The sequence below is a fragment of the Rhinatrema bivittatum genome, chromosome 2 (assembly GCF_901001135.1).
Source record: "Rhinatrema bivittatum chromosome 2, aRhiBiv1.1, whole genome shotgun sequence".
Taxonomy (NCBI): Eukaryota; Metazoa; Chordata; class Amphibia; order Gymnophiona; family Rhinatrematidae; genus Rhinatrema; species Rhinatrema bivittatum.
In genome coordinates this window covers 429254203-429272360 of record NC_042616.1, presented here as the reverse complement: position 1 = coordinate 429272360, position 18158 = coordinate 429254203, and the positions used below count along the sequence as shown (strand labels likewise).

Here is an 18158-nt window from a genome sequence, read left to right as displayed (position 1 = left end):
AGCAGGACCCAATTTCTGGAATTCTTTACCTCTAGAAATTCAGCAGTGCGAATCTGTTAAAACACGTAGGTCTCTCCTCAAAACCTTTTTGTTTCAAGCAAGCTATTTTTAATTATTTTACCTGACTGGTTTTGTATTCAGTTTTATATTATTTGTTTTTAATGAGTGTATTTCAGTTAATATGTTTTATGTTCTTTTAGTGTGTATGTCATTATTGTTCATCGCCTAGACACATTTTTGTGATTAGGCGATTTATAAATTTAAATAAATCTAAATCTATTGCCTCTGTAGTACAGCTAGCCTAGGCAAGTCTACAGTGTTACCATGCAAAATGCCAACCTCTCTGGTGTCTCTTTTATGATTTCCATAAAATACTACTCTGACTGGAGACAGCATCATGAAAATAAAGAAGGCCTGGAAAATACACAACCACTTCGACTTTTATGTTTTACAAAAAAGACTTCATTTTGGTTTTTATTATTACTTTGAGTAAATAACATTTTATAAAAGAAGAAACGCTCTCCAGTTGGCATTCATTTCTTCCACTCATTCTTCTGATAGTCCCAGTGGGAAGAGAAGCCCGAGACTTGGTTGACTCTCATGTCAAGCATTTTCTTTGTCTGCATGGCGATCCACTCCTCAGACAGGGTGTGAGGGACAGGGCCATACACTGTTCACATAAAGGCAAAACAAGAATTAGGACTGATTTTAGAGGTGAACGTTTAAAAAAAAATCAGAAACACTGAAAATTGACAATTTATTTATGTATTTATTTATTTAACATTTTTATATACCGAGGTTCTGGTAAAAATGTTACTAATCACTTCGGTTTACATATAACTTTGGGATGACATAAGATATGTGTCTTACAGAGAACAGGGAGATGAAGAACTGGGAAATGATTAAGTTACATAACACATTATGAGAAACAACATTTTAAATTAATGAATCTAACATATTAGTGAATATTATCAATCAAGTGAAAGTCATGTAACAGGTGGATAATCGTTGGCAGGGGAAATTGCATTTGATTCTGGATTAATTAAGCAGTGGGACACATGATGTGATGACCACGGTAGGAGAGTGATAGTTGAACAGCCAGGTCTTGAGTCTTTTTTTGAAGTTAATTGGGCATTGTTCGAGCCTAAGGTCTGCCGGAAAAGAGTTCCATTGGTTAGGGCCCGCTTGAGCAACGCTTGAGCAGCGGTGCCAACCAACTTGTTCCAATTTTTTTTTTCAGGACAGACTGATCCTGTTTTGATATTACCCCCTCCCTGCATACAATTGTACATCTTATTTCCCTAAGAAAAGCAGGAACTACCTCATCATGCCTACCGTGGGAGTAAAACCAGGACTGGATCAGCCTGTCCTGAAAACAATAAAATGGAGCCAGTGACCCAATGTCTGAAGGGAGGCGCTATACCAATCCTGGCATACTAATGCATTTTACTACCTAAAGAACTTATTTCCATTGGAAGAGAAGGAATACCACAGTGGATTGGGATGTAAATTCAAAAGCACAACTCTCCCTCTAGAAATATGGCAGCCCTGTATTGATTGATTAATGAATTGCATATTATTACATGCTCTACTAGCAGAGTGAGCTGCAAACTTATACCAGTGACGATTGGAACAAGCAAGCAAATTTATATTGATATAACAAACAATAATATCACAAATAAAATCATTCCCCATGCTCTCCCCCCTAATCCACTTACAACAATACTCTGAACATACGAATAATAGAACAGAAGTATCTCAGATTTAGGATCTATACCTCTCTGCTTATTGCTAATATTTCTCCAAACACATTCTGAAAGAGCCGTGCCCTCAATTTCTTGGTAAACATCATGGAATTTTAATTCAGTTCGTAATTCCACTGGTAATGTATTCCAGCAATGAGGTACAAAATAACCAAATGCACATTTTCTGACAGAGACAAGTTTCACCTCCGCAAGTAAGGCTTGCTGGGATGAACGAAGGATCCTAATCAGTACAAAATCAGTCAACAGATGTATATGAGTGGATGACGGGATATGGGATTTTTATTTTCTGAATCTAGTACCTGGCAATCTCATGGATGCATTAATCTACACAGCATCAATCATGCAAACAATCCAAGTCTGGATTTACAATGTTGGTGCCCATAGGCATGCCTTTGAAGCTCTGCAGGCACAATAGTCCTAAAGCAAGCAGAAGCAGGCTCCTCTGTGATCTGGATATTTGGGGCCTTCAAAAGTTGGCACCCCTAGGCAGTTGCCTATGTTGACTATGCCTAAATCCAGGCCTAAATCAATCAATTTTGTATTTCTTCCATGCTTTCCCGCCAAAGAGCTGACAGCATAGTAAAACAATTTGTATTCCAGCAATGAGACACAAAATAACCAAATGCACATTTTCTGACAGAGACAAGTTTCACCTCCGCAAATAGGGCTTGCTGGGATGAATGAAGGATCCTAATCAGTACAAAATCAGTCAACAGATCTGCTATGTGCCTCAGCTTCCCCAGGCAGCACCTTAAACACAATACACTGGATTTTAAACAAAACCCAGGTCACTACAGGTAACCAGTAGAGATTGGCCAATTAAGGTGTAATATAATTATACAGGTTTGTTTTTTTTTTTCTCAACAGAATTCATGCAGCTGTATTTTGCAGAATCTGTAGCCTCCTAAGATCTTTGTTTGGAAATTACAGTAATCTAACCTTGAAATAACCTCTGAATGGGTGATAGCTGCAAGATCAGTATTTTGCAACTACTAATGGTGCTTTGAGACTACTCTTCCTTGGCCTTAACGAATTCCCCATAATGGTAACTGTTATCTAGGCACCCTTTTCCTCTTCATTTTGAAACTAACCGAATGGCTTATGACTTCTCAACGAGCTTCACGTTGCTTATGTTGCAGTGAGTCGCCAGCCCTTATTATAGCGAGACCAACCTGGCTCAGGTTATCATCAGTGCTCTATTATAGCATTCACAGCTGCCTTCTAATTTGCCAGAAGTAGAACAGCCCTTACTATATATAAACATAAAGAAGAACCACTGAGATGTTCTTCTTTTTAGTAAGGTTCTGCTTCAGGAAAAAAACAGTGCTTCCTCTTCCATTAACTTGGAAAGGAGAATATGGCAAGCAGGCCCTTAATTCGCTCTTCCCTAGCCTCATCTTTTCGTTATATCACAGACTCCCAGTTTGCTGCCTCTTCATGAGTTCCCAGTTTGTGGAAATGGGCATGACAACAAGAAACAAAGAATAAATGTCATCATCCCATTGGCAATTTTCCCAGGTCCTAGTTAATTGAAGAGAAACTGTGTTTACTTGTACAATAACATTTCTTTACAGAAGGAAAAAAAATCAAAACCAGTGCAGTGGCTCTTCAGTCTTACTGTAATAAAAGCTCTCCTCCTCATGATTCAGGTTTATAAAATAATTGTATTTATTTATTTCTTTCTTTCTTTTACATACCGACATTCAATCGAGATATCACATCGGTTTACAGGTAACTGGGCGGATAGGGCGAGTTCTGCCCTATTTTACATTATAACATGATAACAAGGTAACAAATATAACATGGTGAGGGGAATGAAATAATCGGTTGTTTACACTTTTGAAAAATACAAAGACCAGGGTGTTGTGACCGCAATCTACAGGTCCTGATACGGGCGCGGCCTCTAGCTCATGGGAGAGCGTGAGCCCCTGAACCACAGCACGACTCAGAGAGGAGCCCCCAAGCCACACTGTGGGAGGTGAGCACATGCAAGCACGGGCAGTGCAGGAACAAAGCAGGCCTGGAATTAAAGCGAGGAACTATGAACAGGCAGCAAGCAGGATCAGCCCTCCACTGGACCCACACGCACCAAGAAGACCCAGAAACGCAATGCTGGTCTCAGGAATAGCCCTCCGGCCACTCGAAAGCCCTTTTGGACCCGCCGCTTGAGAACGACGAATGCGTGAGGCCAGATACAGGCTGAAGGCAGGAACAAGACAAAGACTTGGAACTTGGAAGTACTCAGATGGAACTTGGAAGGACTCAGACGAGGACTTGGAACTTGGAAGGACTCAGACGAAGACTTGGAACTTGGAAGGACTCAGGCGAAGACTTGAAACTTGGAAGGACTCAGATGAGGTCTCAGGTTACTCGGAAGACTCAGACAAAGACTTGGAACTTGGAAGGAGTCAGACAACTCGGAACAGTTAAAATTTGTAACCTATCATTAAAATCATCCATTGTACCTGAAGACTGGAGGGTAGCCAATGTAACCCCAATATTTAAAAAAGGCTCCAGGGGCGATCCGGGTAACTATAGACCAGTGAGCCTGACTTCAGTGCCGGGAAAAATAGTGGAAACTATTCTCAAGAACAAAATTGTAAAGCATATAGAAAGACATGATTTAATGGAACATAGTCAACATGGATTTACCCAAGGGAAGTCTTGCCTAACAAATCTGCTTCATTTTTTTGAAGGGGTTAATAAACATGTGGATAAAGGTGAACTGGTAGATGTAGTGTATTTGGATTTTCAGAAGGCGTTTGACAAAGTCCCTCATGAGAGACTTCTACGAAAACTAAAAAGTCATGGGTTAGGAGGCGATGTCCTTTCGTGGATTACAAGCTGGTTAAAAGACAAGAAACAGAGAGAAGGATTAAATGGTCAATTTTCTCAGTGGAAAAGGGTAAACAGTGGGGTGCCTCAGGGATCTGTACTTGGACCGGTGCTTTTCAATATATATATAAATGATCTGGAAAGGAATACGACGAGTGAGGTTATCAAATTTGCAGATGATACAAAATTATTCAGAGTAGTTAAATCACAAGCAGACTGTGATACATTGCAGGAGGACCTTGCAAGACTTGAAGATTGAGCATCCAAATGGCAGATGAAATTTAATGTGGACAAGTGCAAGGTGTTGCATATAGGGAAAAATAACCCTTGCTGTAGTTACACGATGTTAGGTTCCATATTAGGAGCTACCACCCAGGAAAAAGATCTAGGCATCATAGTGGATAATACTTTAAAATCGTCAGCTCAGTGTGCTGCAGCAGTCAAAAAAGCAAATAGAATGTTAGGAATTATTAGGAAGGGAATGGTTAATAGAACAGAAAATGTCATAATGCCTCTATATCGCTCCATGGTGAGACCACACCTTGAATACTGTGTATAATTCTGGTCGCCGCATCTCAAAAAAGATATGGTTGCGATGGAGAAGGTACAGAGAAGGGCAACCAAAATGATAAAGGGGATGGAACAGCTTCCCTATGAGGAAAGGCTGAAGAGGTTAGGGCTGTTCAGCTTGGAGAAGAGATGGCTGAAGGGGATATGATAGAGGTCTTTAAGTTCATGAGAGGTCTTGAACGAGTAGATGTGACTCGGTTATTTTCACTTTCGAATAATAGAAACTGGGACCTGGTTGCAGAGGTGAACACGAAGGCATCAGGACCAAAACATCAGGAACACGGAACATTCAGGACTCAGGAATGGAACCACGGAACTTCTAGACATCAGGACCAAGGAACATCAGGACATGGAACAGGCGACAAAGGAGCTCCAATGAAGGACAAGACCAGGAACATCAGGACGAGGAGACCAGGAACACAGAACGAAGCCATCTAGACAAGTGAAGACCACGGAGGACCTGGACCGGCACAGAAGAACATGGACAACCATGAAGTCCGATGCCTCGAGGAACAGGAACTGAGTCCTTTTATAAGGCTGAAGCAGGAAGTTGAAGACTTCTGGTGGGGCCGCGGGCTTTTCCCGCTGCTGGCCCTTTAAATAGATTGAAGAGGTGTGCGCTGGTGCCTAGAGGAGAGCCCAGGTCCTCCACGGACAGCGGCATCCCTGCTATGCAAATGGAGGGAGCAGGCAGGCATCGGGAATGGCCTCCAGGCCGAAGGATGGCGTCAGAGCGGCAGAGGCTTCCCTTGCTGCGAGAACAGGTGACAGGCGAGGCATCTGGCCGCCTAAGATGGCGGTGGCGGCGGCCTGCCCTAAAAGATCCCGGCGGAGTCGGTAGCAGTGGCACTAGGTTGCAAAGATGGCATCAGCGGCATCCAGCCGCCCAAACAAGGCCCTGAGCAGTAGCGAGCGGTAGCAGCCCAGCCACGACAGGAAGATCTCGGCAGCAGCTTCCCCACCACGGAAGCAAATTCAGCAGCGCGACTTCCCCGCCACACTGGAGGACAGCAAGGGCCCCTCCTACTGCAAGAGTGGCGTTGGGCCAATAGCAGCAATGATAGTGGTATGTGGAGGCCTGCTCGTGGGATGGGGTCCATGAGCAGGAGGGAACACATAATGAAGTTACTGGGTAATACATTTAAAACTAATAAGAGAAAATATTTTTTACTCAGTGCTTAATTAAGTTCTGGAATTCGTTGCCAGAGGATGTGGTGAAAGCTATTAGTGTAGTTGCATTTAAAAATGGTTTGGACAAGTTCCTGGAGGAAAAGTCCATAAACCATTATTAAGACAGAGTTGCAGAAATTCACTGCTTTTTCCTGGGATAAGTAGCTTGTAATCTATTTACCCACTGGGATCCTGCTAGGTCCTTGTGACCTGGATTGACCACAGGATTACAGGATCCTGGCTAGGAAACAGGATACTGGGCTTCATAGACTCTTGGTCTGACCCAGTATGGCAAGTCTTATGTTTTTATGGCAAATGTTCTTACAACAAAGCGCATGCTACTAAATTCCAATACATGTTCACAACCTGCTCAGGTCTCTTCTAACACTATGTGGGAGAGGCATGGTCAGAGCAAAAAACTGTAAGTCATGTGTAAGTAGATATTCAATACAAAATGGCTAGGTAAGTTAGCCTGATAAAACATGTTCCCAGATAACTTTAACTTAATCCGCACTATTCGAAGAATATCACCAGTTAAGCAATGCTTATGTGAAAAAAAAACCCCCACCTCCTGAGCAAACCATTCCCGGCTCTCCTCCCCCCTGAGTGTCCCCAGAATGAGTATTAAAATTGCTGACCACTAGGCCCAAAATCCTTCCTCCCATCCTCCATCCTTCAAAGTAAAAAAAAAAATTGTTAGAGCTGCAGCTTTGGGGTACCCTTCTCCTCCCCTCCTACCTCCGCCAAGTCACCTCATACCCTCCTGTCCCTCCCGCATCCCTTCAGACCTTTAAGGGCAACCATGGTGAGCTCCATGGTGAGACTACACCTTGAGTACTGTGTACAATTCTGGTCGCCGCATCTCAAAAAAAGATAAAGTTGCAATGGAGAAGGAACAGAGAAGGGCGACCAAAATGATAAAGAGGATGGAACAGCTCCCCTATGAGGAAAGGCTGAAGAGGTTAGGGCTGTTCAGCTTGGAGAAGAGATAGAGGTCTTTAAAATCATGAGATGTCTAGAATGAGTAAATGTGAATCGGTTATTTACTCTTTTGGATAATAGAAGGACTAGGAGGCACTCCATGAAGTTAGCAAGCAGCACATTTAAAACCAATCGGAGAAAATTCTTTTTCACTCAATGCACAATTAAGCTCTATAACCTGTTGCCAGAAGAAGTGGTTAGTGCAGTTAGCATAACTGGGTTTAAAAAAGGTTTGGATGAGTTCTTGGAGGAGAAGTCCCTTAGCTGTCCATCAAGTTGACATAGAGTTTAGCCACTGCTATTACTGGTATCAGTAGCATGGGATCTTGGTACTTGCCAGGTTCTTGTAGCCTAGATTGGCCACTGTTGGAAACAGGATGCTGGGCTCGATGGACACTTGGTCTGACCTAGTATGGCATGTTCTTCTGTTCTTACCAGGAGCTTGGATCTTGCATCTGACTCCTGATGCATCTAGTGTTGCTCTGATATTCAAATTTAGTTGGTTAGGTTTCAAAGTTATCTGGGTAGGTTTACCTGGATAAATTAATTCAGGGATATTCAGCAGGACATTTATCCCACTGAATATCTGGGATATCTTATCTGGCTAACTATACCCAAATAAGATAACAGTTGAAGGCTTTTTTGATTATTGGCCTCAATGTGTTTTGGGAATGTGCAGTCATTTAAAACAACATTGAAAACATTAATAATATTTGTTTTATTTCATGTTTATTCCAATCCAAAACAATACAAAAAAGACCCCAAGGTTTCCTTTTGATTGTGCATTTTAGCATGCAGAAAAGAAAATTAGTAATAGAAAAATTAAATAGAAGATTTATTGAGTTTATGAATTCATGTCCTAACACTTCAGGGACTCAATATTCAGCCCCATTTAGCCAGATAAGTCACTTATCCGGCTAAGTAGATAACTGGCTATCTAGTGGGTGGGCAGTGGGTAATCGTGGTGGCAGAACTTATCCGGCTAACTTACAGGCTGATACAGTACAGTGCACTCCAACGAAGCGCACTGTTAACCCGCATTTGGACGCGCGTATTCGATGCGCTAGTTTTACCCCTTATTCACTAAGGGGCCAAAAGCGCGTGTCCAAACCCCCCCCCCAAAAAAAAAACTAATAGCGCCTGCAACATGCAAATGCATGCTGATGAGCCTATTAGGTATTCCCGCGCGATACAGAAAGTAAAATGTGCAGCCAAGCCGCACGTTTTACTTTCAGAAATTAGCGCCTACCCAAAGGTAGGTGTTAATTTCTCTCGGCACCGGGAAAGTGCACAGAAAATCAGTAAAAACTGCTTTTCTGTACACCCTCCGACTTAATATCATGGCGATATTAAGTCGGAGGTCCCAAAAATTTAAAATAATCAAAAATTTAAAAAAAATATTTTTTTAATCGGCTTGCGGGTTGAAAACCAGACGCTCAATTTTGCTGGGTCCGGTTTCCGAACCCGTGGCTGTCAGCGGGTTTGAGAACCGACGCCGGCAAAATTGAGCATCGGCTGTCAAACCCGCTGACAGCCACCGCTCCTGTCCAAAAAGAGGCGCTCGTCTGCTCTCCCGCACCGTTTACTGTATCGGTCTGTTAGCTGGATATGTAGCTATGTTTGTACTTATTCGGCTAAGGGGCAGATTTTAAAAGGGTTACGCGCGTATATTATGCGCGTAACCCCGAAAACCTGCTCCTGCATGCGCAGAGCTTATTTTGCATAGGCCTGGCGATGCGCGCAAGCCCCGGGACATGTGTAAGTCCCGGGGCTTGAAAAAATGGGCGTGGCGTGGCCGGAGGCCTGTCCACTGCCGCTGGGCCTGGGGATCGCGCGCCAGCACTCGGCCGGCGCGCGCAACCTACGCCTGCCCAGAGGCAGGCGTAAATTAAAAAATAAAGGTAAGGGGGGATTTAGGTAGGTCTGGGGGGTGGGTTAGTTAGGGTGGGGGGGGGGGTGGAAGGAAAGTTCCCTCCGAGGTGCTCCGATTTCAGAGGGAACAGGGAAAGCCATGGGGGCTCCCCTAGGGCTCGGTGCACGCATGTTATAAAATCGGGCGTAGATTTGTGCGCTGGGTTGCGTGCACAAATCTATGCCCGCGCGTACGTACGAATATCTGGCCCTAAGTCCAACATAGCCAGATATAACTTACCTGGTTATGTAGCGGCAAACACAGGGATATTCAGCAGCACATTTCCGGATAACTTTAATCCTCCTCCCGCTCACTTCTTGGACATAGCACATTTATTTATTTTTATTTATTTAGAAGTTTTTTATATACCGATGAACGTTGGGAACATCTCATCGGTTCACATTAAACATAAGTCAGCAACAGACGCTTTACAATGAAACAAGGAACATGTGTAAATACAGAGATACAGTTGAAAGCATAAAAGAGATAAATGTATCAAAATATATAGGAAGGTGAAATTAAACTTTTTACAATTGAAAGCATTATAAAGATAAATGTATCAAAATATAGAGGAAAGTGAAGCATAACGTTTTACAGGGTAGCTGTGTATGTCAGGGGAAGTAAATTAAGTTAATCGGCTATCTCAGTCCTGCCCGGAAACACCACTACTTTATTTGCACAAATTTTAGCCATATCTAGCTAAAATGTAGATGGATAATTGCCAGGGATATTCAAAAGTCAACATTTAGCTGGATAACTTGCATCTTATCTGGCTCAATGCCTTTGCATATTTAACTCAGTAGTATTTAATGGCTGCCAGACAGGGATATTTACCTCACCTACTCTGCACAGGTGCTTTAATATTATAATTCCACCATTTTCCTTCTCTTAGTTCCTTCAAGGACTTGTGTCTCTAAGGGGTGGGGGTGTCTAGGGTTACCAACTCTGCCCCAAGCCTTGGCTTCCGCTACTCCTCTGTTTAACTCAGATCTCCCTAGTATTGGCAGTATTGGCAGTATTGCAGTATTGCAATAGCAACAGTAGGATAGGAGTGAACTCAGAGATGCAGAGTCCTTCGGCAGTGATACCAGCCACTCACAGACCAGCTCTGAAATTTGGAGGAGAACCTCCTCCACCCCCCATCACCACATACATTAAAACACAGGTGGACTCCCGATAGGAGCAGGAAACCTATGTAAGCAGGGGCGGAGCCACTGAAGGATGGGCCTGTCAGCACATGCTGGGCTCACACACCCTACATTCTCAGACAGACATCCTGCCATGACTGCTGCTGAGGTCCCGTCAAGTTTTACTCCAGCTATAGAGGAGGTCTTCTATGTCAGAGGTTCCCAAAACTGCCCTGGATAAAATTTGCATGCAGTGGAGATAAATTTGCATGCAATGGAGGCAGTGCATGCATATCTCCCTCATGCATATTCATTATGCGTATCCTGAAAACCTGACTGGCTGGTTGTCCTCCAGGGACAGGTTTGGGAACCACTGTTCTATGAAATTTAGAGCCTGTCCAGTAGGAGGTGGGAGTCACTGCAAAGCCGACATCCCTTCAACATTGCTCCCCCCCCCCCCCCCCCCCCAATAAAGCAGGCACACCTAGGCATGTGCCTACTCCACCTAATGGTAAATCCTGCCCTTCCTGTGGCAGTGGCACGGGCTCCTCCCTTTCTTGCTGAGGCCCGGGTCAGTGGAGGCAGCGCGGGGGTTGTCTGGCTTCCTCCCTTTCCTGTAGCAGTCAGCGCCATGCCCCGGCTCTCCCGGCCTGTTTGGTGCTGCCCTGTCAGCGCGCCTGAAGCCGGAGTGGCTGAGCTGATGGCACCAGAGGGTTCCTATAAGGACAGCAGTGCTATTGAGCCACAGACCACTGTCATTCCTGCTGTTTCCCCTCTAGGTCCATACAAGGAAGCTCAGGAAGCACTGATCAGCATTGCCGTGACCAAAAAGGGCCTTGCGCTGCTCTCTCGGAAAGCCGTCCTTTCCGGTAAGGAGGCGGCTGCTTGTTTTTTTGGTAACGTGATTGCGCCGTTGCACGGTAAAACGCTAGCCACCTCCGCCGTGCAGACATGTGAGTCGGGGTGCAGGTTAAAGGGGTGTGGCAGGTAACTAGAGGAGGCTGTGAGAGCCGTCACCGTTGCGGCTGGATCAGAACCACAGTGCTGCTGCTGCTGCTGCTGCTGCTGCTACCGAAAGGCTGCGTGTGTGTGGGGTGTGAGTCTCCAGGGGCAGCAAAGGCTGCACAACAGATGAAAACCTCAATGGAAGGTGTAGGGATGACGCTAATAATAGTTTGCTCTTTGTGACCGTTGTAAAGGAAACTGGTTGCTGGAAGAGAGTGTGGGGAAAGGCTCAGTCTTTCAGTCGGGATAAGAGGGGGGAGGGCGGGAGGGTGGAAGGGGGCGGGAGGTGGTTGGTTGTGCAACGAGGGACACTACAACCGGCTCTCTCTCTTATCTCAGTTGTCAGTTTAACTGACAAACTGTGGCTTGTCAGAGCATTACAGGAACTGTAGTTCTTCTAAATTCTAATAAATTATCATTTTATCTGGGGCAAGTCCAGGGTTAAGGAGATCGTGCATGAGGCACTTCGTTGCTAACATGTTTTGCAAGCATTCATTTTACAAACGTACACAGCTACCAACATTGGACCATAAGATGTTAATAATCTGTTCTGCCGAACCCTTCCTTCCTCTTTTCCTCGTGACCCGATGTGATTTTTTTTTTTTTTTTTTTTTTAAACTTGGTAATTTTATCCAGGTCCTTTGGGCTTCCAGTTCAATCTACGGGGGTGACAGTGCCATGAAACTTTGCCTGCAGCTATCTGGGGGTTTCCTCACTTTTAACCTTCTCCCCCTTTCCATCTAGTCCAGCCGTCTCAACATTCCTCGTCTGGGGGTCACAGGCCCCAGACCCCATGCAGAAGCCAGCACGGCGCGCACCCTGAGTCTGACTGGTAGATGACCCCACTGTGCGGACTGGCTCGGCGTTGGCGCTGTGCAAAGACCTGGGTCTGATTCCTAGGCTTGCACTAGGGACTGTGATTTCTGCCTCCTCAGCATCCCCATTCCCCAACCAAGCCAAGAAAAAGATGCCGGGCTTGGGATCTGGGTCCAGATCTCTTGCTCTCTCCATGCAGTGCTGCCACGGAGATGGTCCAGACTTAATGGGATGTTATCATGCAACCTCAGTCCTAACGCATGCTGCAAGGGAATCTCATGTACTCATCTTGAACCTCCCCCCCCCCCCCCCCCCCCCCCGCCACGTTCCTTTCAATCTGTTTCTGACACACAGTAAGGACCAGGAGAAGGAAGCACCCACCCTTTTCTTCCACCAATGCAAAAAGAATAGAGGGGTCAGTTTTGAAAGGAAGTGCCACAGGTAAATTAGTGTTTTAACTGTGGGGAAAATCCTTCGAAAGCTGCACACACGCACACTCCCCCCATACAGGGAGAAGGGGTGGTCCCGGTACAGTATACACAGGAATTTAATTTCGATAAACCCGCACGCTCTTTGCACCTGCAGAGTATGTGGGGTGCAGAATCCCTGCGGCATTGTCCTGCCAGGGGACTATCGAAAACAAATTGTACACACAGTTTCCCTTTGAAATGAGGCTTGCAGCCCCGCAGGCACCCAGCACTCTGGGGAATATGCAGATTGCCCTTATAATCCACACTTGCGATGTATCATAGTGGGATGTACGTTGTTTATTATTATTTATAATTTGATATATATATATATACAACCTCACATGCTGATGGTTTAATGGCTTACAAATATTTCCTGCAACGCCACAAGAATTAACGAGAACCAGGATTTGTTTTTTTTGTTTTGTTTTTTTTAAGCTGGGACAGTTTCCAAGTAGCCTGTCTAGTTGCAAGCGACACAGGCAGTTTTAACCCAGGCGCTTTACACAGATTTTAAAAGAGAAACTCCCCATGTTGTTTATCTTGGGAGAAGTCAGCCGCTGCAAAGCCCAAAGTGTTAAAGGCCTCCAAGTGCTTTGCAGCGCCCGCTGTTAACGAATGGGGGCTGTTTTCCTTCCCCTGTCCTATGCATGCACACGGGAACACCTCTTTCTCCCCATGGCAAGAAGTGAGCACGCTCTCAGCAACCCAGGCGGGCTTTCAACCGTGTCGGAGGAGGGCGATCACCAGGCCAAGCCGCTTTTCCTGGGGAACGTGGCCCTCCCCCTGTCATCATGCCAGCAGGGGCTGCACTTGCTTCAGGGGTTTTTAATCCTAGGGGTGACTTTAGTGTCACGTCTACACCTGTTTTTGGACAATTCCAATTTAAAAAAAAAATCAAAAGAATGGAATAAAGCCAGACCAAGCCTGAAATCTTCGTTGACAGATCTGGGGCTAATTAATCATGTTGATTCAGAGGACAGTTACACCATTTTTCCTCTCGTCATCAGAATTTGAACATACTTGATAAGGACCCTACAGCCCATCTACTCTGCCCAACGCCATACTTTATTCACACGTAGGGATTCTCTGTGCATAGCTTGGGCTTTCGTGAATTCTGTTACTCTTGCCATCTCCACCATCTCCCTTAGGAGGCAATTGCATGTTTCCACCATCCTTTCCGTGAAGAAATATTTTCTGATGTTGCTCCTGAGTCTATCCCCTTGGAGCAACATAATGTGCGTTCTTGTTCTAGAGCATTCTTGCCTCTAAAATAAGGTTTACTGCATATGCATTATTGATGCCTTTGACATATCTGAATGTCTCTATTATCTCGCCTCTTCTCTCTTCTCCTATAGGGGATATATGTTTAGGTCCTTTCCATGGGTGCATCCATAAAACTCCATTCACCAAATCGAAATCTCCATTCAGCTAACAAAGGTCTATTAAAAATTCCACCAACTCGTCACAAACTTACCTCAACTAGGAAGAGAACCATAATCCCTAGGAAGCCCCGAACTATGGAACTTCCAACTGAACTGAGAACACAACATAATATAAAAACCTTCAAAAAAGAACTAAAAACTTGGATGTTCACCAAAGCCTACCAAATCAACCTATGACTGCATAAACATGCAGACCCAATCCAAAACACGTATGATAACCTGCACAATCTACAACCAAGCTATGATTATGAATAAGATAACTATGTTAACAAGCATATGACCTTAACATGCGTATGTATTTTTGAACACTCTGTTAAACATCGAAACTTTGTAAACCGTTGTGATGGTGAAACCGAACGACGGTATATAAAACTCGATAAATAAATAAAAATAAATGGGTAAGGGAAATAAAAAAGAGACCAACAAGAAAATTATGGATATTACATGACAGCAATCTTTGGGATAAGGCAATATTAGATGAAGTTAAGGCTGCCATTGAGGAGCATTTTTGTATTAATGATAATGAGGAGATGGGCCACGGTACATTTAAAATGGTCATACAAATGAAATTCCAAGAAGATGCAGCGAAATTAAAAAGACTCAAAGAAGCAACAGTTTGAGATCCTAGAAAACAGAGACGCGTATGGGAGAAAGCACCTGAAGTTAAGGCCTCCAGAAGCTGGAGGCACTTTTGAGTACCTTGCGTCATCGTAAAGTGCAAAGTGCTTTTGGCGCCCATACACATGTTAAACCCCCGTCTCAACTTTGCATCTGCAACGTGAAGTGGGGGCTGAGGGGTAAAGGTAGCATGCAGACTTTGGAGATTCCCGTGCACGCGTGCTGTTTCTCTCTGGAAAGGCCTCTACCCCAGCTAAAAGTACACACACTATGCAATCCTGCACGTATATTTTAGCCAGCCCAAAGACAGGCCAATTGGCCTGGAGACATTTAAATGTCCTTGGATAAATGACTTTGAAAATTGCCCCCTTTGAGGGATCAACTGCAGATGACCATGTCCAAAGAGAAAGAGCACCTTAGAAAGGCAAAGCAAATCTATCACAAGAAAGGTATTTTTTTGACTTGCATACGTTTTCCCCTTCACAACAATATACAAGTACCTGTAATTAAAAACAGTTCACGGCAAATGACTACAATCAATCAGGAAATCCAGGACGGCTTTCTAAATTGTCACAGAAAGTTCTACACAGTTTGGCCATTTGAATCATAAGCAGGATATCTTAAACTACCTGCAGGATGTTGGTTTTCCAGTTATGCAAGCAAAGGAAAGAGGAAAATGCTAGGAGTTTATTGCACCATTAGATGTTCTAGCCATTAAGAGGGTAATTTTGAAAGGGGCTTCTGAGAGTCAAGTAGTGCTTTGCCTGCAGAAATGGCCCTCAAGAAAATTGTGCAATTGATGCAGGGATAAAATGATGTACATATACGCTGTATGTACATTCTTCTACACACAGTGGGGGAAGGCATTCAAGGAGGTGGAGTCTGGGTGAGGTTGGGATTCACACACATTTTTTGATTTAAAAAATTATGCATGTAAATTCTTTCAGCAAAACTACATGCACTAAATAGTCCATTTTCAAAGTGGACTAACTGGTGTAAGTTCACTTTGACAAATGATGCAACTTGGGTGCTTAACAGTTTGCAAATTTATATGAGCTGTTATACCATTACCCCTTAAATCCTCAAAGTTTAGGGTCATCCTGATGGGTCAGAGGTAGTGCCAGCTTAGTCTCCAAGCTGGGTCTTCTGCTCTTCAGTGGGGAGGTGCAGAGGCAGTATTCATAGCCTTGGTGGGGGGAGGGGAGAGAAGAGTGTCTTGGTCATTACTTAAGGGTGACAGCTAGTGGCAGGATTCAGCCTCATGACTGCAGGGTTCTGGATGGAGTCTTGGTGTATGGGCTCCAGCCAGAGTAGGCATCTTGGGGGTGGGGTAGAAAACAAAATAAGGGGAAAATACCCAGTTAGTTGTAAATGAAGGTTCCAGATTGCAGCCCCAGTTGCAACTAAGATGGAAATACAAAGGAACAGGAAACTGCCAGGTCAACAAACAATCACAAAACAAAAAATGCCAAAACTCAACAATGTACCAAAATGAACTCACATGAATTTTTAGTGCCAACAATTTTTTTTTCACTAAAAAAAATTCATGTGAGTTCATATTGGTACAAGGTCAAATAACAAAGCAAAACACAAAAAAATCCCTTTAAAGGTTAACAAGGCTCCAGGACTGAATGGATTACCCACAAAAGTTTATAAAACTTTAAAGAATATGATAGCGGGTTATTTTTCAAAGCTCCTAAATTCTCTTTGATGGGCAACTGCTATGGCTTTGGCATGAACGTCTGCTAGCATTAGAGGAGAGGCAGCCTAGTGGGCTAAGAACCAGGGCAGACAGGGTTCAAATCCTGCTTTTCCTACTGATGCAGCTTCGGCAAGTCAACTCATCAATTCCACTGCCTCAGGAACAAACTTAGGGCCTGATTTGCTAACTTTTTTTTCCCATAGACACAGAAGGGGAAAACATCCTTACTGACAGGCCGAATCAGTACAGTGCGCTCCATTGGAGCCTGCTATTGGACGCGCGTTTTCCCTTACCCCTTATTCAGTAAGGGGAGGAAAACGTGCGTCCAACCCGCGGCACCTAATAGCGCCCCCAATATGCAAATGCATGTTGATGGCCCTATTAGGTATGTGTGTGGGATCCAAAAAGTAAAATGTGCAGCCAAGCTGCACATTTTACTTTCAGAAATTAGCGCCGACCCAAAGGTCGGCGCTAATTTCTTCCGGCACCAGGAAAGTGCACAGAAAAGCAGTAAAAACTGCTTTTCTGTGCACCCTCCGACTTAATATCAAGGCGATATTAAGTCGGAGGTCCCGAAGAGTAAAAAAGTAAAAAAAAAAAAAAAAAAAAAATTGAATTTGGCCCGCGGCTGTTGGGCCGAAAACCGGACGTTCAATTTTGCCGGCGTCCGGTTTCTGAGCCCGTGGCTGTCAGCGGGCTCGAGAACCGACGCCGGCAAAATTGAGCGTCAGCTGTCAAACCCGCTGACAGCCGCCGCTCCTGTCAAAAAGGAGGCGCTAGGGACGCGCTAGTGTCCCTAGGGCCTTCTTTTGCCCGGATCTACCACCGGGCATAATTTAAATACTGCATCGCGCGCACCAGCGAGTGGCCAGTGCGCGCGCCGGGAGAGCGGGTGTTTGCCCGCTCTCCAGCAGACTTTACTGTATCGGCCCGTAAATCAGGGCCTTAGATGTAAGTTTGCTGGAGGGAGGGAAATACCTAAGGTACCTGAATGTAACTTGCCTTGAACTTGGGTTTGGAAATTCATTAGCTCGACATCCACCAAAGAGGAATCTGATTGTGGTTCTTATAGATCAAGCTCATTGCTTAATTTAGACATTGCCAAAATAATAATTAAATTATTATAAACTGGCCCCTCAGTATTATGGTCACACTGATAAACTTATATCATTCAGGACTTATTTTATTTATTTATTTATTTAACAGTTTTTTTATACCGACCTTCATAGTAAATAACTATATCGGATCGGTTTACAATTTAACAAGGGTATAACTGGAGTAACAATTCAAGTAAACGAAAGATAACAAAAGGAAGGAATAAGTCAAAGTTACAATCAACAGGGAGAGAGAACTTGGAAGCTTACAACAAGCTGGAAAGAAGAAAGGCCGGTAATAAATAAGTAGTGTTACCATAGAGCGTACGAATTAAAAGCTTAAAACGGTGCTTTAACCTGAAAGTCTCAGAGTCCATTATTCCAGGACGGCAGGCACCAAACAATATACAAAAGGTAATTTGACATTACCCATGCTGCAAAGCGTTGCCTCCCAACCCTCTCCCAGGGGCACACCTTACCAATCTGGTTTTCAGGATAGCCCCAATGAATATGCATGAAATAGATTTGCATACACTAGGCCTGCACTGTTTGCAGATCTATCCTCATTGCATCTTCTTTGAGGATAACCTGAAAACCAGACTGCTTAGTTGTGCCTGCAGGCGAGGTCTGGGAGACACTGCTGCAAAGGA

General features: G+C 44.2%; 1 protein-coding gene across 5 annotated transcripts in view; it reads right to left on the bottom strand.

The window, feature by feature from the left end:
• Nucleotides 1-445: 445 nt before the first annotated feature.
• The window catches only part of LOC115086156, a 67738-nt gene continuing 50025 nt past the window's right edge, over nt 446-18158 (bottom strand). For all 5 annotated transcript variants that reach the window (XM_029592661.1, XM_029592660.1, XM_029592659.1 and 2 more), the window contains exon 5: nt 446-670. In XM_029592661.1, the coding sequence (XP_029448521.1) occupies nt 534-670 (137 nt within the window). In that variant the 3' untranslated portion in view covers nt 446-533. The remainder of the gene's footprint in view (nt 671-18158) is intronic.